Genomic DNA, 24,133 nt, shown 5'->3' on the forward strand with positions numbered 1-24,133 from the left:
TTTATGATGTGGGGCTTGCACTAAAGCAATCTGTTAATAAATATAAGACCAAGGGGTCACCATCAGCATTCCAAGAAATTGGGAAAGAAGTGCAAGCGTGTGATCAGGGCAGCTAAGATTATGAGAGAAACATTGTGGAGTAGATTAAAAAAAAAATCCCATAAAGTTTTTCAAATATATTAATAGTAAAAAAATCTAGGTCACAACATGGCCCCATAAAAAATGATCAAGGGAAGTTGGTCACAAGTGACAGGGAGAAGGCAACTATATTAAATGCATTCTTTTCCCCAGTTTATATGACCAAAAAGGAGAGGTATATTAAAGAAGACAGTGAAGTTAATAACAGTTGTAGCTGTCAGAGACCATTGTTTAAAATAACTAGAAAAGATTAAAGTGTTACTAAACTTACAACAGTAAAATCAGTCTGTATATGCAGTAAAACATGCTGGTTATACTCACAGTGGAACCTAAGGGGTTAATCCTCTGCATTGTGTAAAAAGGCTGTTTGATCCTGTCTCCTCTGATCCTCTCTGACTGCCACTGTCCCCAATATATTTCCTAATAATACAGAGCTAGGGGCATGCTCAGTTTGGTGTGTATTGCTAGAGTTTTTTTTTTTTTCTTGGGAGGGTGCACATGATCATCGCAGAGCGAATCTAATAGAGGGTCAGGGGTCCTGCATCCTGACAGGACAGTCAGTGCAGAATAAAAACTCCTCCTACAACCTTTAACCAGACACTCATAGAAGTCACAAGACTGCTATATACTGCTGATGAGAAAAGGTATTTAGCAGTTTATATTTACTAAAATAATTGCATTTCCATGTTCTGTGTACTGTGGGAGAACAGATATAGTGAAAGCAGGCTGCTGCGTTTAGAAACACTTTAATGTGAATAAATCATCAGGACCATATGGCTTACGCCTGAGAGGAACCATGGTATAGCCAGACTATTTTTTTGTGTTCTACACCAGCGCTAGGAAAAAACAAAACAAACTAAAGGAATAAAAAAACAAGAACCAAAAAAACCCCACAGCTGCTGTACTCAAAGTGTCAAAAAAATACTCAGTATTTCTCCTATTAATTATGTACAACGTTACGTGCAATCCTAACAATAACTTCAATATATGCAAACAGTTGTGCAAACAATATAAAGTATTGATACAGCAAATAGTGTTCATGTTTAAAGTGTTCTTGTGTCGCTAGTAACCAATTCATTCTTTAATCTCAATAAAGTGTCCATGCAATATTTTCCATACAAGTGTTTCTGTGCACTTTTTTACACAAAGCACAGTGCAATTGTGATATGTGTGCTCCAGTCATGCTCCACCACCAACACAGAGAACTCACCAGATGTATATGACCACCTGCTACAGGAGCAGTAGGTTATAATGCGCTTGTTTATACAGTATTTTTGGCACCATCCACTTGCAGGGTCAACCAATTTGCTCTCCTTTCACTTATATTCCACCACCTTAACTTGTACCATATATAGGAGGGAATAGAAGGAGATCTCCATAGGATAAAGCCTTTAAACACTGTATTATAAAATCCACATAGATCTACTTACAATAAAAAGTGCTTCTCTTAGCACTAACGTATATGCGCATAAGTATTAGCAATCAGGTACCAGTAGACATGTGCATGACGAAAAAATTTGATTTGTTTAATTTCGATTCGTTAATCTAGTTATTTTGTTTTGTTAAATTCGGTTGATTCATTCAATTAGTATTCAGGATTCGTATTCGGAATTCGTATTCAGAATTTTTCACATTTTCTTTGAATTTACCAATTTTTATCAATTCGAAATGTTCGAATCGATACATTTTTAATCGCTCAAATCGAAAACTTTAGTTTTTTTTTTTTTTTTTTTTTTTTGAATGTGGCAAAGTAAACAAAAAAAAGAAAAACTTCATCAAATGATTACAATGACTCTTTAAATCACCTTTGGCTTAACTAAAACAGCATTATTTCAAAATGGTACTCTAACACACACAGTCTTTGATTTCAGCAATATGTGTACAGTAATGCTGCGTACACACGATCGAAAATGCCGCCAGCAAAACTCAGATGAGAGCTGTTTGTCGGAAAATGTGACCGTGTGTATGTTCCATCGGTCTTTTGCTGGCGGAATTCCAGCCAGCAAAAGATTGAGAGCATGTTCTCTATTTTTCGGTCGGGAAAAGTTCCTATCCGAAAATGCGATCGTCTGTATGCAATTCGGACGCGCAAAAAAGCACATTCGTCACGCTGTCAATTTTTGGATCTTTTAATGCAGGGCATTCTTTTGTTCTTTATAATGCTAGAAGAATGAATTTGTTTTGCTGCTGATATTCACACAGAGTTCTCACAAACTTATTTCTTTATTATTTTTTGTGATCTCCTGAATAATAGTTTTTGTTTTTAAAGCCAGATCTCCATAATAATGTTTAGAATTATTTTTTATAGTCATCTTTTTTTTTTTAAATCAAGATCTCCTGTTTTTTTGATTATTTTAAAATTATTTTCTAGTGATCTCCATAATTTTTTTTTGTGTGTGCCAAGTTTCCACAACAACATTATTATCTTGTATTTTTAAAGCTTAAGGAGGTTGGTTGTTGTACCTTGTTAATTTGACATTGTATTTTTGAAATGTACCTGCCTATTCACAAACAAACTGTCCTATTTGAAGAAAAACACATAGGCAAGTATTTTCATATAAAAAAATCTCCATTTATTCTGGCTCATAACAAAATAAAAAGGAAAGCAACGCTGGAGAAACTGCTTGAATTTGCGAAGCCTTTGTACCCCAAGGCACACATCAACTCTTTGTAAATAAAAATTGGTAGCCTGAGAAGTCCATATAATAGGCAGCACAATCTGGTCCAGGACTCCCAGAGATCATGAACAGCAGCAGATGACATATATGTCCCCAGGCTGTGGTACTACAACAGCCTGCGTCTTCTGTCAGAACAGACTGAACCCAGGCCATCACTTTCTTGTCTTCTCTGCAGCCTTCCATCCACGCTTCCCTGCAGCCTTCCCTGCATCCTTCCTTGGAGGCTGTGGCTCTGGAGGTGGACTTGTGGCAGGAGGAGGAGGAGGAGGATGGGCGAGGGCACAGAAGTGCATGTTCTCACTAATTTGGCCTCTCATCCCTTCTGAAGGGCCTGAAAAATGAGATTCTCACACATGAAGCGTTGGCCCTCCTCCATTTGCTGCAATTTTGCAGCTACATAGCAGCCATAGGCCTCTTCAGTGTCGGGGGGGTGTTTTCAGGGCTGTATTAGCTTCCTTAATAAGGCCCAGTGCTGCCTCCTCCACGGTACTCCCCTTCTTGCCCCATTTTGTTTTAAGGCAGAGGGGAGGCACCTGGGATTGGGTGAGGCTACTGGGCCTGGCCACCTCCTGGCTGACACTTACCCCTGCCTTCTCCAGGCTGACACTTACCCCGCCTCCTCCTGGCTGACACTTACCCCCGCCTCCTCCTGGCTGCCACATTCCAGAGCCTCGTCCTGGCTAAAGTCTTCCTGTGTATGAAAAAGTGACATAGTTTTAGTTTTTGGTTCATCAATCACACACAATTTTCTGCTCATGACTGTTGCAAATTGAATGTTAATAAATAGAAAAGACTATCATGACTGTTGCAAATTGAATGTTAATAAATAGAAAAGACTGTCATTCTGAGCCCAGCATTTTTCATTCTTGTCACAATCATTTTTGGCCCCTTCTGTCTATTGATATGTAAAACACTTTTTGGTAAATCATTTATTTGTTATCAATAATAACATCTAGTTAACAACAATCATTTTTGGACAATAAATATGTTCAAAAATACTATACCTGGCTTCAGCTGGGCTCCTCAACTTCTTCCAGGATGGAAGGCCCAGGTTGGTCCTTGGAAGCCTCAGCTGGGATTGAGGGAAGGGTGGATGGAAATGTAGAAAGTGATTTCCTGGCTTCAATCTGGTCTTCCAGAAACTGCATCCTGTTGTAGTACCACAGACTGGGTACATACACATCCTTTGCTGCTGCTCCTGATTTCATGGAAGCCTGGACCTTATTAAGCTCCTTCCTATATGTGCTTCTCAAGCTACCAATTTTTTTATCCACAAACTCTATGTCTGCGTCGGGGACCTGCGTCTTCACAAATTGCAGCAGTTTCTACAGCGATGCCTTCCTAGCTGGTTTATTTCGATATAAGGGGTTTTTAAAATTTCTCATATCCCCGTATCTGTCTATGAACTGGCCCATGAGTTCAGGGTCTTTGAATTGTTTCATATTTGCTGCAAGACAAAACACAAGACAAAAACACTAATATCAGGCTAAACTCTCATAATCTTATCCCAATATAGGCCTCAATCTCGAATCAGTATAGGCCACTGATGTCCCAAGTAAAAAACCTTATAACGTATATAACTTCGTTATAACGTTCGGCACTTCCTCCACTCACAGATCGTACGTACAACACACGCGTGTTAGCTTTATATACACTGCGCATGCGTAAAACTCCGCCCACGTTGCCCGCCCCTGACGTTTTTTCTTGAATATTCTCCGCCCCTTCTCTTTCATTGCAGTGGGAGAGGAACATGGCGGAGACACAGCAGGTGCGTAATAGCAGTAACAAGGAGGAAAGCCCAGAGCCCGAAACGTCCCGATCCCGCAACGTCCCGATCCCGCAGGAGATTTAAGGCCTCAAATATGGCCTTTATAGAGATGGTGGAGATGGTGGACATCTTGAAGAGGGCCGACTGTGACGGGAAGTATGGACTGTACCTAAACCCAAATGTGAGAAAGGCCAAGATCATGACTAAAGTTGTGAAGAGTCTGCACAGGAATTTTGGGGTATGACGATCCAAGGGGCAATTGAGGAAATGCTGGTCAGACCTGAAATTGAGGGAGCAGGATCAGTACAGAAGAATCAAGAAAGTGCTTCTAAAAAGTAAGTAGTTGTGTTTTTTCCGATTTATTATTACTTGCATGCTGCTCCATGTGCTTTTCTTTACTGTTGTACAGTTTAAAATGGCTACTTTCAGGTTCATGGGCACAGTAATCGATCATAGGAAACATTGTTCGTTTGCCAACTAAATACGATGTTTTGGGCAGATACAGGGTTAACTACATTTGGTCAAGCTAATTTGTATTAAAAGAAGTTTAGGACATTATTGTCTAGATGTGTTTGAAGCTAGAAAGAATTGCAAACTTGATTCAGTGTAATGTAAGGAGAGGACACTCAGCAGCTGGTTACACATCTGGACCCAGGAGCACTAGTGTGGGACACAAGAAAAAACTTTTTAGGGTGTCCCACACAGGTACTCCAGTGGATAATTGGGGTGTCTCCATGTGTGAAACTTGTCCAAAAAAGGTAAGTATTCCAGCTTTGGTAAGTGAAAACATCATGTCTTCAGCTTGGAACTCTGCCAAAACAGACAATTGTACCCCACTTCCAAACAATGTTTCATATTCCTATTTCTGCGTGCTAAGTATACCTTTTGTTTCATTCTCATAGGGAAGAAAAGCCTTCGGACATCTGAGGACACCAGGAAACCACCACCTCCTGAAGAAGGGGAACAGAGGACACCACAACCTGAGGATGTGGAGGAAGGAGAGGTGGTTGAGATTGTCACCACAACAGGTGAGTGTCTGACACCACAGATTCAGGTAATAGATGTATGCCTGCATATTTATAATACATGATGTGTATTTTTTCTTTTAGGTGATGTGCATGTTGTGGAAGACCAATCTACTCATTTCACGAGTGACAGTGCGCAAAGGCTAATCCAGGACATAATGTTTTGTAGTCAGGTGTCACGTACCTGGTAGGTTTTGAGCCTGAAGTGCAGAGAGAGACCTCCCCTACAGCTCCCACTCCCGTTCCTCTGGAATGGGGACAGAGGGCACAGGAGTGAGGAGTGATATTGGTGCCTGGCAGGATCAACAGTCACCGGAAGTTCAGGAGTGGTGGAACCCTCTGGAACCAGGAGCTGAAGAGGAGACTGGAGACTGGAATGCAGAATGGACCAGGAACCACAGCAGGTAAGTAGGCAGGAACTAAAGTACAGGACTGGAACCATGAACAAGCAGTAGGTAACAGACTGGAACGCTGGACTGGAACCAGGAACAAGCAGCAGGTAACAGACTGGATACTGGAGTGCTGGACTGGAACCAAGAACAAGCAGCAGGTAACAGGCTGGATACTGGAGCGCTGGACTGGAACCAGGAACAAGCAGCAGGTAACAGAATGGATACTGGAGTGCTGGACTGGAACCAGGAACAAGCAGCAGGTAACAGACTGGATACTGGAGCACTGGACTGGAACCAGGAACAAGCAGCAGGTAACAGACTGGATACTGGAGCGCTGGACTGGAACCAGGAACAAGCAGCAGGTAACAGACTGGATACTGGAGTGCTGGACTGGAACCAGGAACAAGCAGCAGGTAACAGACTGGATACTGGTATCAGGCAAGGAATGGTCAAACAGGCCGGTGGTCGGTATTGGGCGGACAGCAGAGGTACCAGGGATAACACAGGAGAATGGTCAGGCAAGCCAAAGGGGTCCGGTGCAGGCAGATAGCTGGATAGTCTAACAGGAAGCCGGGTCAGATAACAGAAGGGTACAGATCAGATCAGGTTTTGGCACACATAACGCTGTAGAGCAGACAGCGGGGATTGATTGTGACAGGCAGGTTTAAATAGCCCGCCTGACGCCAGCGGGAGTGCGCGCGCGCGCGTGCCCGTGCATGACAGCACCTGTGAACACGTGCGCATGCGTGGTAGAGCCCGTGGCTGTGTTCCAGTGCGCCTGGAGCGTCGATTACTGGCAGGATCTTCATGACATCAGGATTTAGACCTCATCAAACAAAAAACAAATGACATAGAACAAAAACTGAAGAACATGATTGATGTACTAGGAAGAATCTAAAGAACAACAAAATGACACCATGTTCTATTTTTGGGGACCAATCTTTTAAATTTTTTTACACATTTTAAAAGCCAAATTTTGAAGATGCACACAGTGTGTCAACATGTGCTATCTGCCATCAGGGGATATCAATGTACGCGTTTTGTGGGTGCAACCCCTTCCTCGTAACTCAAGTAGGTGAAAGGAAGTGGTTGCACCCCCAAAACACGTCCATTGATCCCCCATGATGGGAGATAGCACATGTTGACATTAAGCATGGGATCAGGAAGCAAATCCCCAGTTTGACCCCCAATTTGTGTGCATCTTCAATATTTGGCTTTTACAGGGGGACATCACCCCATCTGATGAAGGCAATATCAACACATTTTTGACACTATAATGTCTGATATTGCCTTCAGTTTTTCAATGTTGAACTTTGTAAGTTCCTGAGTTGTGTATGTTATGTTTTGAAACATGCCTGTTTATGTACTAAAAAAATATTTTCAAGGTAAAACTTAAAAAAAAAAAATACGTTTTACAACGCACATGTGAATGTGCACAGAGTAAAAGGTTTTATACTCAACGATGTGTGGCTTCTTCTTTCAATGCTCAATACCATTTTTTGTATTAAGTTAGTGTTTACAGTGACAATGGGTGCTATTTAATAATGGAAAAACCACTTGGCACTACAAGTGCACTAGAAGAACCTAGGAGACAGCTAAAAGAAACACAAGCAGTACATCAAAATCAAGATTTGATCAGATCAATTTTTTTTTTAATATCAAAAATAATTACAAACTTGCTGACATAGCAATGGCCCCCCTACCCGTAAAATAATCAACATATTTTTGACGCACTTCACGGGCGCTTTGGGGGGGCAAGCCAGGACGGCCAGTTTTCATGGCCGTCAGTGGATTTTCTGGAAGTTCGGTCTCAGGACCAACTGAGCCATTTCTCTTCAAAAAATTGTGAAGTATGCAGCATGCTAGAACTATGTGGTTAAGTTTGTACTCCGCCATATTTATTGCCGTAAGAAATCCCATTATCCCAAAGGCATTCTCCACGATTCTACTGGCTCTGGCCAGCCGGTAATTAAAAACCCTCATCTCTGGGGTGAGGGTCCTCTGGGAGAATGGCCTCATCAGGTGATCACCCAGACCAAATGCTTCATCAGCGATAAAAACAAATGAGAGTCCTTCCACATTCTCTTCCACAGGTGGCTATCCCAAGCCACTACTCTGGAGACGTCGGTAGAACTCGATCTGGACAAAGACTCCACCATCCAACATCCGGCCATTCTTCCCCATTTCTACATAGAGAAACTATCAACACAATACTATGAAACCCCTTATAGTTAAAGTGGGGTGGTGGGACGATGTGGACGTGCTTCCCATCGATTGCCCCTCCGCAGTTGGGAAAGTCCCAACAATTAGCAAATTGGGAAGCCACAGTCTGCCATTCCTGTGGCGTTGAAGGAAACTGAGTCAAAAATGAAAAAAAATTATTAGTACTTTTGCACGTAACATTGCAAGCAGATTAGGCACAAACATTCTTGGCCAACATCAGTATAATATTTATTTTAAGGAGTATTTAAAGACAAAAATATAAGGTCCACTTATCAGATTCCTCACCCCCTCTGATGGCCAATTGGAAACATTTTAGGGGGGGAAGGTTATAAATGAGTTTTGGACCCCAAAAAAAGCCTCTGGCACTCTGCCTGAATTTAAGGACAACAATAACATTTGGACACATTTTAGGGGGTGTTTAGGGTAAAGCACTACAATGAAGCTGACAAAATTCATTGTTAAGTGACTAGGCTAGGTGTATATGGGCCCAGGATAGCATGCTGGGGAGGTTAGTAAAGGCAAATATGCATGAAGGACAAAAAAGGAGCATTCAAATCTTACAGCATGCATGAGGACAAAGGGGACATTCACAGCATATAACAATCCTGGTAATTAGGGAATGATGAAAGAAATACAAAACATTAGCATATATTAAATACATAGAATGTGATGTTAAAGGAGAAAACTTACCCTAATATAGTCCTTCTGCAGAACCTGTATGATGGCAGAACAGTTCTCTGGAATAATGATCCCCAGAGCCAGGGAGATGCCTGTAGAGAACTTGAGGTCCTGTAAACTTCTCCCCGTCGCCAAGTACTGCAACGTGGCGACTACCCTCTGCTCCGGAGTGATGGCTTGCCGCATGCAGGTGTCCTGCTTTGTAATATAAGGGGACAGCAAAGCCAACAGACAGTGAAAAAGGGGGTTCCTCATCCAGAGAAAATTCCTGAAATCATCAGGGTTATTCTCCTGGATCTCATGCAGCAAAGGCATATGGGAGAATTGGTCACGCTGGAAAAAACAATTCTTGGTCCATGAACTCCTCCCCACCCTGTACATGGACTGGGCTTGGGTCAAAGCAAGAACCCCAACACCAAGCCTCCGCACAGCACGAACTCTGTGACGAGCACGTACCCACAACATGGCTTCAAAATGGTCGGCTGGTCAGAACAAACTAACAGAACGCACTGAAGAACAGAAAGGCCTGTGAAGAGCGAGCTGAAAAACAGAGACGAGTGGACAAGAATGCACTGAAAAACAGATACGAACTGACTACATGCACTGAAAACCAGATACAAACCCACAAGCACAAACTGAAGAGCAGTAACGGACTGAAAAGCATGAAAGCTGAAAAGCGCGAATCGTCTCTCACCAAACCTCTACTAACACGAGATAAATACAAGATTAGCAGAAGGACCCCAAATAGTGGCGCGCTGGGTATTGAACTTCCGTTTTCTAGTCCCATCGTACGTGTTGTACGTCACCTCGTTCTTGACGGTTGGAATTTGGTGTGACCGTGTGTATGCAAGGCAAGCTTGAGCAGAATTCCGTCGGAAAAACCATCCAAGTTTTTTCGGACGGAAATTCCAATCGTGTGTATGCGGCATTAGAATTCAACTGGAGTTCAATATAAAATTAGATTCGAATTTCAGTCTGAATTTCCAAAATTTGGACGAATTTCATTTCGTCATTTGGAGCATTTGGTAAAATTTTTTTATATTGTAGTTCGGGTATTCTGATATATCTGAATCTCAGAATAACAAAAAATTTGTCCGAATATTAATTCGGAATGAAACAAACCGCATATGTCTAGGTATCAGCTCCATCCAACAGTGAGCAGTCCCTGCCTGCTCCTTCCCAGGTGTGCACGCGTCACCGACTATTAGCATGAATTAAAAAGGATATTTACTCAAAAGAATATTTATTTAAAAGATAAATCTATAATTCTATCACTTTACAAACTCTAGCTCAGCCATATCTTGAGCATGCCATCCAATTTTGGTTGCTGAGAGAGTCCAAAGAAGGGCAACAAAGCTAAAAAGGGGGCTGGAGGATCTCAGGTGTGAGGAACGACTACAAACATTAAACTTGTTCCCCCTGGGGGCACTTAAAAGGGGATATGAGTGCAATATACAAATTTTTAAATGATGACTTTAGCATTGCGAGGAACATTTTTAACCCAAGATCCCTAAAGAAGACATATGGCCACACAATGAAGTTGGGTGAGAAGCAGTTCAACTTTAAACTGTATAAATGATTCTTTACTGTAATGCCACGTACACACCAGCGGACTCTTCGACCGGACTGGTCCAACGGACCGAATCCGGCGGACAATCCGACCGTGTGTGGGCTCCATCGGACCTGAAGTGGACTTTTTCGGTCAAAAATCTGACGGACTTTAGATTTGGAACATATTTCAAATTTGACCAACGGACTTGAGTCCGGTCGAAAAATTTGCTCGTCTGTATGCTAGTCCGACAGACGAAAACCGATGCTAGGGCAGCTATTGGCTACTGGCTATCAACTTCATTATTTTAGTCCGGTCGGACTTTGGTGTGATCGTGTGTAGGCAAGTCCGTTCATTAGAAAGTCCGTCGGAAGTCCGTCAAAAGTCAGTCGGAAAGACTATCAGACCTTTGTTGCCGAAAAGTCCGCGTGTGTGTACAGGGCATAAGAGTGGTAAGGATGTGGAAGTCTCTTCCACAGTTGGTGGTGTCAGCTGGGACTGTAGATAAAAAACAAATATAGATGGGTTTCTTAGGGAATGCAATGTACAGGTATATGGAAAATGGCAGAAATGTAAACAAATCTAATTTTCCTCTGTAAACTATAAACTCTCCCTATCCATCATGTAAAGCAAATGGAGAGGAAGACATGTTTGAAGTCCAGCCTGAGAGTCAGCCTTTGCCCCCTCCATAGATACATTGAAGGTATGAGTATAGCCACCCTGAAATTAATTATGTTATTTGCAGGATTAAGATGTGAAAACAAAAGAATAAAGCCTGAAAAAAGAAAATGAATGCAGGAAGCGTATCTTAGGATTGGCAAGATGCAATGAATTACATTTTTGTATTTGGGTTTAGATGCACTTAAAGGAAAGGTATCATTGTGAAATTAAGTTAATACAACCTTGTGTGAATACTGAACCACAATTTGCTTTAGGAAAAAAATCCTTTGCTTATAGCTGATCTCGGGGATATTAGCAGACCCCCTCCCACACCTAGGGATGGGTGAACGGTTTGGCCCGAGCATAAGTTTGGGCCGAACTTACATTGCTCGGGCTGTTGGCAAATAGCCAAACAAACTGGTTGTTCGACTGTTTGTTCGGCCCCTGAACCAACCACAATGCATTGCGGTGCTGAACAGTGCATTGCAAGTCCTGATTGACTGAAGCAGTGAAAGCTTCAGCCAATCAGGACACAGAGCACTGTCAGAGTCATGATTGTACACTGTCATCATGACTTTATCCAATCATGGTTCATTCCCACCCCACAGTATAAAAGTATTCTTTCAATGGCAGCCATTTTCAGTGTGATTTTGGCATGGAGAGAGAAAGAAGAGGGCTCTGTGCTATTTTGCTTCAATTGTCAGTGTAGAATATTAGTTTAGTGTCAGTCTAGGAATAGTATGAGTGTAGTGAGGAGGACCATCATTCAGCTTTGCATAGTGTGCATCTAGAGTAGGGACAGCTCAGATAGTTTCACTGTAGGGTACTGAGACCGTGTTATTCATACATACATTAGTGTAGAGTAGGGAAAGCTCATATAGTTTTAGTGTAGTGTAGTGAGATCGTGTCAGTAATCTTGACATTAGTGTATAGCTAGAGTAGGGACAGTTCAGATAGCGTCAGTGTAGTGACGCTTGAACACTGTCTATTTGATTGCATTAGTGCCAGTTTAACGCCATTTACATCTGTGTGTGTTACTGCCAGTTTAATGCCATATTGTCTTGTGTGTGTTACTGCCAGTTTAACGCCATATCGTTTTGCGAGTGTTACTGCCAGTTTAATGCCATATTGTTTTGTGTGCATTACTGCCAGTTTAACGCCATATAGTTTTGCATGTGTTACTGCCAGTTTAACGGCCATATAGTTTTGTGTGCGTTACTGCCAGTTTAACACCATATAGTTCTGCGTGCGTTACTGCCAGTTTAACGCCATATAGTTTTGTGCATTGCTGCCAGTTTAACGCCATTTATTTCTGTGTGCGTTACTGCCAGTTTAAGCCATATAGTTCTGTGTGCGTTACTGCCAGCTTAACGCCATATTGTTTTGTGTGCGTTACTGCCAGTTTAACGCCATATAGTTTTGCGTGCGTTACTGCCAGTTTAACGCCATATAGTTCTGTGTGTGTTACTGCCAGTTTAACGCCATATGGTTTTGTGCATTGCTGCCAGTTTAACGCCATATAGTTCTGTGTGCGTTACTGCCAGTTTAACACCATATAGTTTTGTGCGTTACTGCCAGCGTTACTTCTGTGTGCGTTACTGCCAGTTTAACGCCATATAGTTCTGTGTGCATTACTACCATTTTAACGCCATATAGTTCTGCATGCATTACTGCCAGTTTAACTCCATATAGTTTTGTGCGTTACTGCCAGTTTAACACCATTTACTTCTGTGTGCGTTACTGCCAGTTTACCGCCATATAGTTCTGTTTGCGTTACGGCCAGTTTAACGCCATATCGCTTTGTGTGCGTTACTGCCAGTTTACCGTCGTATTGTTTTGCGTGCGTTACTGCCAGTTTAACGCCATATAGTTCTGTGTGCATTACTGCCAGTTTAACGCCGTATAGTTCTGTGTGCATTACTGCCAGTTTAACGCCATATAGTTTTGTGCGTTACTGCCAGTTTAATGTTACTTCTGTCTGCGTTACTGCCAGTTTAATGCCATATAGTTTTGCATGCGTTACTGCCATATAGTTCTGTGTGCGTTACTGCCAGTTTAACCCCATATAGTTCTGTGTGCATTACTGCCAGTTTAATGCCATATAGTTTTGCATGCGTTACTGCCAGTTTAGCGCCATATAGTTTTGTACGTTACTGCCAGTTTAACGTTACTTCTGTGTACGTTACTGCCAGTTTAATGCCATATAATTTTGCATGCGTTACTGCCAGTTTAACGCCATATAGTTCTGTGTGCATTACTGCCAGTTTAACGCCATATAGTTTTGTGTGCATTACAGCCAGTTTAACGCCATATAGCTTTGCGTGTGTTACTGCCAGTTTAATGCCATATAGTTCTGTGTGCGTTACTGCCAGTTTAACGCCATATAGTTCTGTGTGCATTACTGCCAGTTTAACGCCATATAGTTCTGTGTGCATTACTGCCAATTTAACGCCATATAGTTTTGTGTGCATTACAGCCATTTTATCGCCATATAGTTTTGCGTGCGTTACTGCCAGTTTAACGCCATATAGATCTGTGTGTGTTACTGCCAGTTTAACACCATATAGTTTTTCATGCGTTACTGCCAGTTTAATGCCATATAGTTCTTTGTGCATTACTGCCAGTTTAACGCCATATAGTTTTGTATGTTACTGTCAGTTTAACGTTACTTCTGTGTGCGTTACTGCCAGTTTAACGCCATATAGTTTTGCAAGCGTTACTGCCAGTTTAACGCCATATAGTTCTGTGTGTATTACTGCCAGTTTAACACCATATAGTTTTGTTTGCATTACAGCCATTTTATCGCCATATAGTTTTGCGTGCGTTACTGCCAGCATTACTTCTGTGGGTGCGTTACTACCAGTTTAACGCCATATAGTTCTGTGTGCATTACTACCATTTTAACGCCATATAGTTCTGCATGCATTACTGCCAGTTTAACGCCATATAGTTTTTATGCGTTACTGCCAGTTTAACGCCATTTACTTCTGTGTGTGTTAATGCCAGTTTACCGCCATATAGTTCTGTTTGCGTTACGGCCAGTTTAACGCTATATCGCTTTGTGTGCGTTACTGCCAGTTTACCGCTGTATTGTTTTGCGTGCGTTACTGCCAGTTTAACGCCATATAGTTCTGTGTGCATTACTGCCAGTTTAACGCCATATAGTTCTGTGTGCATTACTGCCAGTTTAATGCCATATAGTTTTGTGTAGATTACAGCCAGTTTAACGCTATATAGCTTTGCGTGTGTTACTGCCAGTTTAACGCCATATAGTTCTGTGTGCGTTACTGCCAGTTTAACACCATATAGTTTTTCGTGCGTTACTGCCAGTTTAATGCCATCTAGTTCTGTGTGCATTACTGCCAGTTTAACGCCATATAGTTTTGTATGTTACTGCCAGTTTAACGTTACTTCTGTGTGCGTTACTGCCAGTTTAACGCCATATAGTTCTGTGTGCATTACTGCCAGTTTAACGCCATATAGTTCTGTGTGCATTACTGCCAATTTAACGCCATATAGTTTTGTGTGCATTACAGCCATTTTATCGCCATATAGTTTTGCGTGCGTTACTGCCAGTTTAACGCCATATAGATCTGTGTGTGTTACTGCCAGTTTAACACCATATAGTTTTTCATGCGTTACTGCCAGTTTAATGCCATATAGTTCTTTGTGCATTACTGCCAGTTTAACGCCATATAGTTTTGTATGTTACTGTCAGTTTAACGTTACTTCTGTGTGCGTTACTGCCAGTTTAACGCCATATAGTTTTGCAAGCGTTACTGCCAGTTTAACGCCATATAGTTCTGTGTGTATTACTGCCAGTTTAACACCATATAGTTTTGTTTGCATTACAGCCATTTTATCGCCATATAGTTTTGCGTGCGTTACTGCCAGCATTACTTCTGTGGGTGCGTTACTACCAGTTTAACGCCATATAGTTCTGTGTGCATTACTACCATTTTAACGCCATATAGTTCTGCATGCATTACTGCCAGTTTAACGCCATATAGTTTTTATGCGTTACTGCCAGTTTAACGCCATTTACTTCTGTGTGTGTTAATGCCAGTTTACCGCCATATAGTTCTGTTTGCGTTACGGCCAGTTTAACGCTATATCGCTTTGTGTGCGTTACTGCCAGTTTACCGCTGTATTGTTTTGCGTGCGTTACTGCCAGTTTAACGCCATATAGTTCTGTGTGCATTACTGCCAGTTTAACGCCATATAGTTCTGTGTGCATTACTGCCAGTTTAATGCCATATAGTTTTGTGTAGATTACAGCCAGTTTAACGCTATATAGCTTTGCGTGTGTTACTGCCAGTTTAACGCCATATAGTTCTGTGTGCGTTACTGCCAGTTTAACACCATATAGTTTTTCGTGCGTTACTGCCAGTTTAATGCCATCTAGTTCTGTGTGCATTACTGCCAGTTTAACGCCATATAGTTTTGTATGTTACTGCCAGTTTAACGTTACTTCTGTGTGCGTTACTGCCAGTTTAACGCCATATAGTTTTGCATGCGTTACTGCCAGTTTAACGCCATATAGTTTTGCATGCGTAACTGCCAGTTTAGCGCCATATAGTTTTGTACGTTACTGCCAGTTTAACGTTATTTCTGTGTGCGTTACTGCCAGTTTAACGCCATATAATTTTGCATGCGTTACTGCCAGTTTAACGCCATATAGTTCTGTGTGCATTACTGCCAATTTAACGCCATATAGTTTTGTGTGCATTACAGCCAGTTTAACGCTATATAGCTTTGCGTGTGTTACTGCCAGTTTAATGCCATATAGTTCTGTGTGCGTTACTGCCTGTTTAACACCATATAGTTTTTCGTGCGTTACTGCCAGTTTAATGCCATATAGTTCTGTGTGCATTACTGCCATTTTATCGCCATATAGTTTTGCGTGCGTTACTGCCAGCATTACTTCTGTGTGCGTTACTGCCAGTTTAATGCCATATAGTTCTGTGTGCATTACTACCATTTTAACTCCATATAGTTCTGCATGCATTACTGCCAGTTTAACGCCATATAGTTTTGTGCGTTACTGCCAGTTTAACACCATTTACTTCTGTGTGCGTTACTGCCAGTTTACCGCCATATAGTTCTGTTTGTGTTACGGCCAGTTTAACGCTATATCGCTTTGTGTGCGTTACTGCCAGTTTAACGCCGTATTGTTTTGCATGCGTTACTGCCAGTTTAACGCCATATAGTTCTGTGTGCATTACTGCCAGTTTAACGCCATATAGTTCTGTGTGCATTACTGCCAATTTAACGCCATATAGTTTTGTGTGCATTACAGCCATTTTATCGCCATATAGTTTTGCGTGCGTTACTGCCAGTTTAACGCCATATAGATCTGTGTGTGTTACTGCCAGTTTAACACCATATAGTTTTTCATGCGTTACTGCCAGTTTAATGCCATATAGTTCTGTGTGCATTACTGCCAGTTTAACGCCGTATAGTTTTGTATGTTACTGCCAGTTTAACACCATATAGTTTTTCGTGCGTTATAGCAAGTTTAATGCCATATAGTTCTGTGTGCATTACTGTCAGTTTAACGCCATATAGTTTTGTACGTTACTGCCAGTTTAACGCTACTTTTGTGCGTTACTGCCAGTTTAACACCATATAGTTCTGTGTGCGTTACTGCCAGTTTAACGCCATATAGTTTTGTGCATTACTGCCAGTTTAGCGTTACTTCTGTGTGTGTTACTACCAGTTTAACGCCATATTGTTTTGCGTGTGTTACTGCCAGTTTAATGCCATATAGTTCTGTGTGCATTACTGCCAGTTTAATGCCATATAGTTTTGCGTGCGTTACTGCCAGTTTAACGCCATATAGTTTTGCGTGCATTACTGCCAGTTTAACGCCATATAGTTTTGTACGTTACTGCCAGTTTACCGTTGCTTCTGTGTGTGTTACTGCCAGTTTAACACCATATAGTTTTGCATGTGTTACTGCCAGTTTAACGCCATATAGTTCTGTGTGCGTTACTGCCAGTTTAACGCCATATAGTTCTGTGTGCGTTACTGCCAGTTTAATGCCGTATAGTTTTGCGTGTGTTACTGCCAGTTTAACGCCATATAGTTCTGTGTGCATTACTGCCAGTTTAACGCCATATAGTTTTGTGCCTTACTGCCAGTTTAATGCTAATTCTGTGTGCGTTACTGCCAGTTTAACGCCATATAGTTTTGCATGCGTTACTGCCAGTTTAACGCTATATACAGTTAGGTCCATAAATATTGGGACATCAACACAATTCTAATCTTTTTGGCTCTATACACCACCACAATGGATTTGAAATGAAACAAACAAGATGTGCTTTAACTGCAGACTTTCAGCTTTACTTTGAGGGTATTTACATCCAAATCAGGTGAACGGTGTAGGAATTACAACAGTTTGTATATGTGCCTCCCGCTTTTTAAGGGACCAAAAGTAATGGGACAGATTAACAATCATCCATCAAACTTACACTTTTTAATACTTGGTTGCAAATACTTTGCAGTCAATTACAGCCTGAAGTCTGGAATGCATAGACATCACCAGACACTGGGTTTCATGATTGGTGATGCTCTGCCAGGCCTCTACTGCAACTGTCTTCAGTTCCTGCTTGTTCTTGGGGCATTTTCCCTTCAGTTTTGTCTTCAGCAAGTGAAATGCATGCTCAATCGGATTCAGGTCAGGTGATTGACTTGGCTATTGCATAACATTCCACTTCTTTCCCTTAAAAAACTCTTTGGTTGCTTTCGCAGTATGCTTCGGGTCATTGTCCATCTGCACTGTGAAGCGCCGTCCAATGAGTTCTGAAGCATCTTGCTGAATATGAGCAGATAATATTGCTTGAAACACTTCAGAATTCATCCTGCTGCTTTTGTCAGCAGTCACATCATCAATAAATACAAGAGAACCAGTTCCATTGGCAGCCATACATTCCCACGCCATGACACTACCACCACCATGCTTCACTGATGAGGTGGTATGCTTTGGATCATGAGCAGTTCCTTTCCTTTTCCATACACTTATTTTCCCATCACTCTGGTACAAGTTGATCTTGGTCTCATCTGTCCATAGGATGTTGTTCCAGAACTGTGAAGGCTTTTTTAGATGTTGTTTGGCAAACTCTAATCTGGCCTTCCTGTTTTTGAGGCTCACCAATGGTTTACATCTTGTGGTGAACCCTCTGTATTCACTCTAGTGAAGTCTTCTCTTATTTGTTGACTTTGACACACATACACCTACCTCCTGGAGAGTGTTCTTGATCTGGCCAACTGTTGTGAAGGGTGTTTTCTTCACCAGGGAAAGAATTCTTCGGTCATCCACCACAGTTATTTTCTGTGGTCTTCCGGGTTTTGGTGTTGCTAAGCTCACCGGTGCGTTCTTTCTTTTTAAGGAGGTTCCAAAAAGTTGGCCACACCTAATCTTTTTGCTATCTCTCTGATGGTTTTGTTTTGTTTTTGTCAGCCTAATGATGGCTTGCTTCACGGATAGTGACAGCTCTTTGGATCTCATATTGAGAGTTGACAGCAACAGATTCCAAATGCAAATAGCACACTTGAAATTAACTCTGGACCTTTTATCTGCTCCTTGTAAATGGCATAATGAGGGAATAAACACACACCTGGCCATGGAACAGCTGAGCAGCCAATTGTCCCATAAAAAGTGGGAGGCACATATACAAACTGTTGTAATTCCTACACCGTTCACCTGATTTGGATGTAAATACCTTCAAATTAAAGCTGAAAGTCTGCAGTCAAAGCACATCTTGTTCATTTCATTTCAAATCCATTGTGGTGGTGTAATGAGCCAAAAAGATAAGAATTGTGTCGATGTCCCAATATTTATGGACCTGTCTGTAGTTCTGTTTGCATTACTGCCAGTTTAACGCCATATAGTTCTGTGTGCGTTACTGCCAGTTCAACGCCATATCGTTTTGTGTGCATTACTGCCAGTTTAACGCCATATAGTTCTGTGCATCACTGTACGTTTGGCGCATTATATTATAGTGTATCCATGGGGTGTGTCTGTGTAGTGTGAGTACTCAAATTAAAGTGCACCAAACACCTCTTTACATTGATTAAAGTGCATCTACGTACAGATTTCAACTTCTTCTTTACATTTGCTTATAAGCACCGCCCCTTCCTCCCAATAATGTCTGGGAGGACAACAAAGAGAGGCAGACGTTCCCTTGGCATTATAAGGGGGCCAGCAACAAATGTGTCCACAGGCAAAGGTGGACGTTTTGGTCAGTCCTCAGGCAGGGCATCATTTCCTCTGTTTAGTGAGTTTGCCCATGCTATCCAGCCACAGCATGCAGAGGAGCTGGTGGACTGGCTTACCAAACCTTCCTCATCCTCCTCATCCTGTCACGCAAGCAGAGACAAGTGTGCTGTCCCCTGCAGTTGCCAGATTGGATAAACCTGCGTCCTTGTCCACATCTATTCCTGCCATAGCACCAACATCAGCCATTGAGGAGTCAGCTGAGTTATTTGACCACAGCATTAGCCACTTGCTCCTTGATGTTGCCCAGCCATTACCGGATTCAGATGTTGGTTCTGAGGTTGAGGATGACAGGAACATGAGCCTAGATAGAGGAAGAAACACTGGTAGACAAATTGGCATTTATGTTCCCCAAGCCACAGCGTATTGCCAAGTTATCTCCAGTGGTAATGATGAAGATGGAGGAGATGGTGATGAGGTCACTGATGCGACTTGGGTGCCAGATAGAGCAGAGGAGGAAACTGAAGGTGAGGCAGCACAACCCCAAGGAGGCCAACATCAAGAAAGAGTAGAGGGCAGCCACCTTATTCCATCACATTCTGCAGCTGTTATCTCCTGGCCCACTCCCCAAAGCAAAACTGTCTTGGCTTTTTTCAGCACATCTGCAGCAGATTGCACTGTTGCTATCTTCAAACTGTGTCTCAGGCATATCAAACGTGGCAAAAACACCAACCATTTGGGTACCACATGCTTAACAAGGCATTTAACATCCAACTACTGAGCCCGTTGGCAAGAGCATTGAAAAGCCACACAAATCTGTCCCTCCTCCTCCTCCTTACCCACTTCAGTCTGCCCCTGCGATACCGAGTCATTACCTCTCAGCAGCCTCCACTGACAGGAATGATGGTATAGCACAGGGTGTCCCAGGTCCTATCAGCACATCTACCAGCAGCACACCACCAGCTGTAGACTGTAGCCAGCAAATTTCTCTGCCCCATCTGCTGCAGTGGAAAAAAAATACAGTCCCTGCCACCCACATGCCCAGCGTCTGAATGCAAGCTTGTCAAAGCTGTTGGCTCTCCAACTTCTGCCTTTCAGCCTGGTGGATTCTACTTTTCAAGTAAGGCTGTTCCATCTCTCTACCATCACGTAGAAGGGAATGTTCTGGCATCGTTGGGCAAAGCAGTCAGCCGTAAAATCCACCTTACTGCTGACACGTGGTCCAGCAAGCATCGGCAGGGACGATATATTTAGTTCACAGCAACTCGCTGCTTGCAACTCGAAAGAATGCAAGACAGGGCTCGGTGCTGTAGATTGTTGTGCCCCCACATCTCCACACAGCTGGTGGTGATGATGCCAGACCTGTGAGCTCTCCCCCCTCCTCCTCCATCTCCATGCCCTCCTCTGCAGAATTGTCCTATGAACATCAGGTATCCCCTAAGCGTTCAAAGGGCTATTCCCAGAGTCAGGCTAAAAGGTGCCATGCAGTGCAAGATTCTTGCAGCTCTGTAAGGACAGGCCCAGAGGTGGTTCACACCACACCAGCTGGAGCCAGGAATGGTGGTGTTTGATAATGGCTCACACCTCTCGTCCGCCCTTAGACAGGGGAAGTTGACACATGTGCCATGCCTGGCACATGTCCTCCTCAATTTGGTGGTGCAGCATTTCCTAAGTACCCAGGGTTGCAAGATGTACTAAAGCAGGCCAGAAGAGTCTGTAGTCATTTCAGGCGGTTATACACAGCCAGTGCTTGGCTGGCTGAAATTCCGCGGGAATTCCACCTGCCCGTAAACAGCCTGATTTGTGACATGCCCACCAGGTGGAACTCAACTTTGGGAATGCTGCAGTGGCTATACAAGCAGCAGAGGGCCGTCAAGGAGTACCTGTGCCAGTATGGCACGGCAACAGGCTCAGGCCACCTCGTCTGTTTTTCCCCTTGCCAATGGCTGATCATTAAGGATGCATGCACTGTATTGTCACCATTTGAGGAGGCCACAAGGATGGTGAGCAGTAACAGTGCATGAATCAGTGACACAAAACCTGTTGTGTTCCTGCTGGAGCAGACTCTGCATTGTTTTAAGGATGGGGCACTGGAGGCAGAGCAGCAGGAGGAAGAAGAGGACTTCCTTTCCTCTCAAGGCCCACTTTATCCAGACACCATCATTCCTATGTCACAGAACACACAGGAGGAGAGAGGGGAGGAGGATGAGGAGGAGGATTCTGGCACTTTCATAGGCTTTGAAGAAGAGGAAGACATGTGTCAATCTGCAAGCGATGGCTTTCCAACCCCAGGACCCTTGGGAGTAGTAAGTGGCTGGGAGGAGGAAGTTCCAGATGTTGTCATCCTGAGTGACCCCGAGGAGTCTGCTTCTCAAGCCTCTGCAAATTTGAGGCGCATGGGCAACCTCATGCTTCAAAGCCTGCGAAAGGACCCAAGAATACGTGGCATAAAGGAGAAGGGAGATTACTAGTTGGTTTTTCCTGACTCTAGTAGATTACAGTGTCGTGGAAAACGTAGTTTTGTGTCCTCTGTTGGTCAAGAGAGGAGCGTTGGAGAAGGCATCTTCCTAAGTGAGGCATTTCAGAATTTTTTTAGTCCTCGCCACCCAGGGCTGTCAGCTTCCACATCCCATCGGCAGCGTCTGCATCACATGGTGGACGATTACCTTGAGGCCAAATCAGAGATGGAAAGCTTTCCAGCTGACAATCCACTGACTTACTGGGTCATGAGAATAGACCACTGACCAGAACTTGCCCAGTATGCTATTGAGTTGTTGGGCTGCCCTGCATCCAGCGTGCTTTCAGAACGGGCATTCAGTGCTGCAGTAGGTTTCGTTACTGTCCACAGACTCCGTGGACCATTTGACTTTTATAAAATGAATCAGTCCTTGATTACCAGCTATGAAGCCCCTGATGCCGATGTCACTGATTAAGTATTTTTGGGATGTGGAATCTTTGCAGGACTTCGAGGCTGCCTAGCTTTGAGGGTGTTCAATCATTTCATCTGGAAGAATGTTTTTGGTATAGGTTTCATGGGCACAATTAACACCCAAAGACCAATTTTTTAGCACCTGTTTGACAGGTTCATGTCATTGCAATTTTTTACAGCAAGGCCAATTCTTGCTTTTATCAAGAGTACCTCAATAGGGTTACAGTGGGAAGGCGCCCTTGACACCCAAAGAGTAATTTTTCTGCACCTATTTGACAAGTGCATATCATTGCAATTTTTTACAGCAAGGCCAATTCTTGCTTTCATCAAGATTACCTCTATAGGGTTACGGTGGGAAGGCACCACCGACACCCAAAGACCAATTTTTACACACCCGTTACTTCTATACAAAGTCAAAGTGACACCCGAATGTATCCAAATAATCTCTAATCTTGTTCCCAGTACATTGTGGCCTCATCATTCACACTGACTCTCCAGCTGTTGCTGAGCAAAATAAAGGCAGCTTACACGGAAAATTTCATTTTTTTGGCTTTATAACTGCAGTTATTGCTGCAGCAAATTCCAGACATGGTACAGATCTGCCACTTTACAAGCAGACTAAGGGGGGACACCCCCCCCCATGCACTATATTGGAAGGAATTTTTCATTTTTAGGCTTTCACTTTAAAAATAAAAAAATCACTGCTCATTTAAAAATGACGTTTTTCACAAACTTTTTTTTTATTCATACATGACCCCCAGGGCAAGACCCGGACCCCTATAACCATTGTATGCCCAATTACTTGCATATAAGCCTTCAAAATGGGCACTTTTGATTTTTGACGTTCTAGTCCCATTGACTTTAATGGGGTTCATTATTTGGGTCCGAACTTTCGCGGTGTCCGAAAGTTCTGGTGTGAACCAAACAGGGGTTCATTCGGCCCATACCTACCCACACCTCTCTAATCAATGACATGAGAAAAATAAGAACACTATCTAAATTGCCATTTTACTTACCTGAAGCTATGGTCATGGGACACTGCTAGCTCGCCCAATCCTTTTCTCTTCTTCCTTTTACTTCCAATGGTGTCCTTTTCTGGTGTTCCTGTCACTGTCTGTGTGGCATGGACACTTCCTATTGGCTGTCCACTGATTAAGAAAAAAACAGACATCATCTGAAGGAAGTGACAGGGGACTGGTGTTTTCAGACAGGTTTAGAGTGCTGGATCACCTTATTGTCTGCACTCAGAAATGGCAGTGGTGAGGGTCCTAGATGGGGGAATTAGGTGAAAATATCTTACTCCACATAGTAAGAAAAATAATAGGGCTAGCAGGAATGGATAGAGGGATGTGAGAGGGAGAGGAGTCATATTTAGCTCAAAGTGGGGCTTAAAATTCACTTTGTTTAGATTTGCGTACTATAAAGATGCACATAGAGCATTTGAGACATTTAGTACAATGGTTATGGCAGTGAATTTATATATGTCATAAAACCCTTTGCACACAATCGGACGGAAAAAAACACCTTCAAAGTCTCCCTATACTTTAAATAGGCATATGAAACCACATTTTACAGCTGTCTACAAGGTCTGATTACTCACCTGCACAGCACAATGAAGAGTAGAATGCATGCATAGATCCAAACAGTATTTATAGGTTGTGATAAAGTGGTGTGACACCCCACTATAAAACTCCTACTTATAATTAATAGTTTGTTAACTGCCATGCCCTTAAATGCATCTAAGTAGATCAATACTGGAAATAAGCATGTTTAATTAGTACAATATCTGTTTAAGCCAGCCAGCGATCTAAGTAGATCAATACTGGAAATAAGCATTCTTGATTAGCACAATACCTGTTTAAGCCAGCCAGCTAT

The 24,133-nt window shown here is 42.6% G+C and overlaps 1 protein-coding gene across 5 annotated transcripts in view; it reads right to left on the reverse strand.

Annotated features, from left to right (window-relative positions):
- The window catches only part of LOC141127244 (hydroperoxide isomerase ALOXE3-like), a 226,972-nt gene extending 203,047 nt beyond the window's left edge, over positions 1-23,925 (reverse strand). For 3 of the 5 annotated variants that reach the window (XM_073613512.1, XM_073613514.1, XM_073613509.1), the window contains exon 1: positions 23,275-23,406. Coding sequence is in view for 1 of the 5 variants with exons in the window: in XM_073613515.1 (XP_073469616.1) it covers positions 23,275-23,290 (16 nt within the window). In the remaining 4 variants the exon portion in view is untranslated. Of the gene's footprint in view, positions 1-23,274; positions 23,407-23,858 lie in introns of those variants that run through there. The other 2 variants (XM_073613515.1, XM_073613510.1) reach the window with 2 other exon arrangements.
- Between the last annotated feature and the right edge of the window lie 208 nt (positions 23,926-24,133).

The sequence above is a fragment of the Aquarana catesbeiana genome, linkage group LG02 (assembly GCF_042186555.1).
Source record: "Aquarana catesbeiana isolate 2022-GZ linkage group LG02, ASM4218655v1, whole genome shotgun sequence".
NCBI lineage: Eukaryota > Metazoa > Chordata > Amphibia > Anura > Ranidae > Aquarana > Aquarana catesbeiana.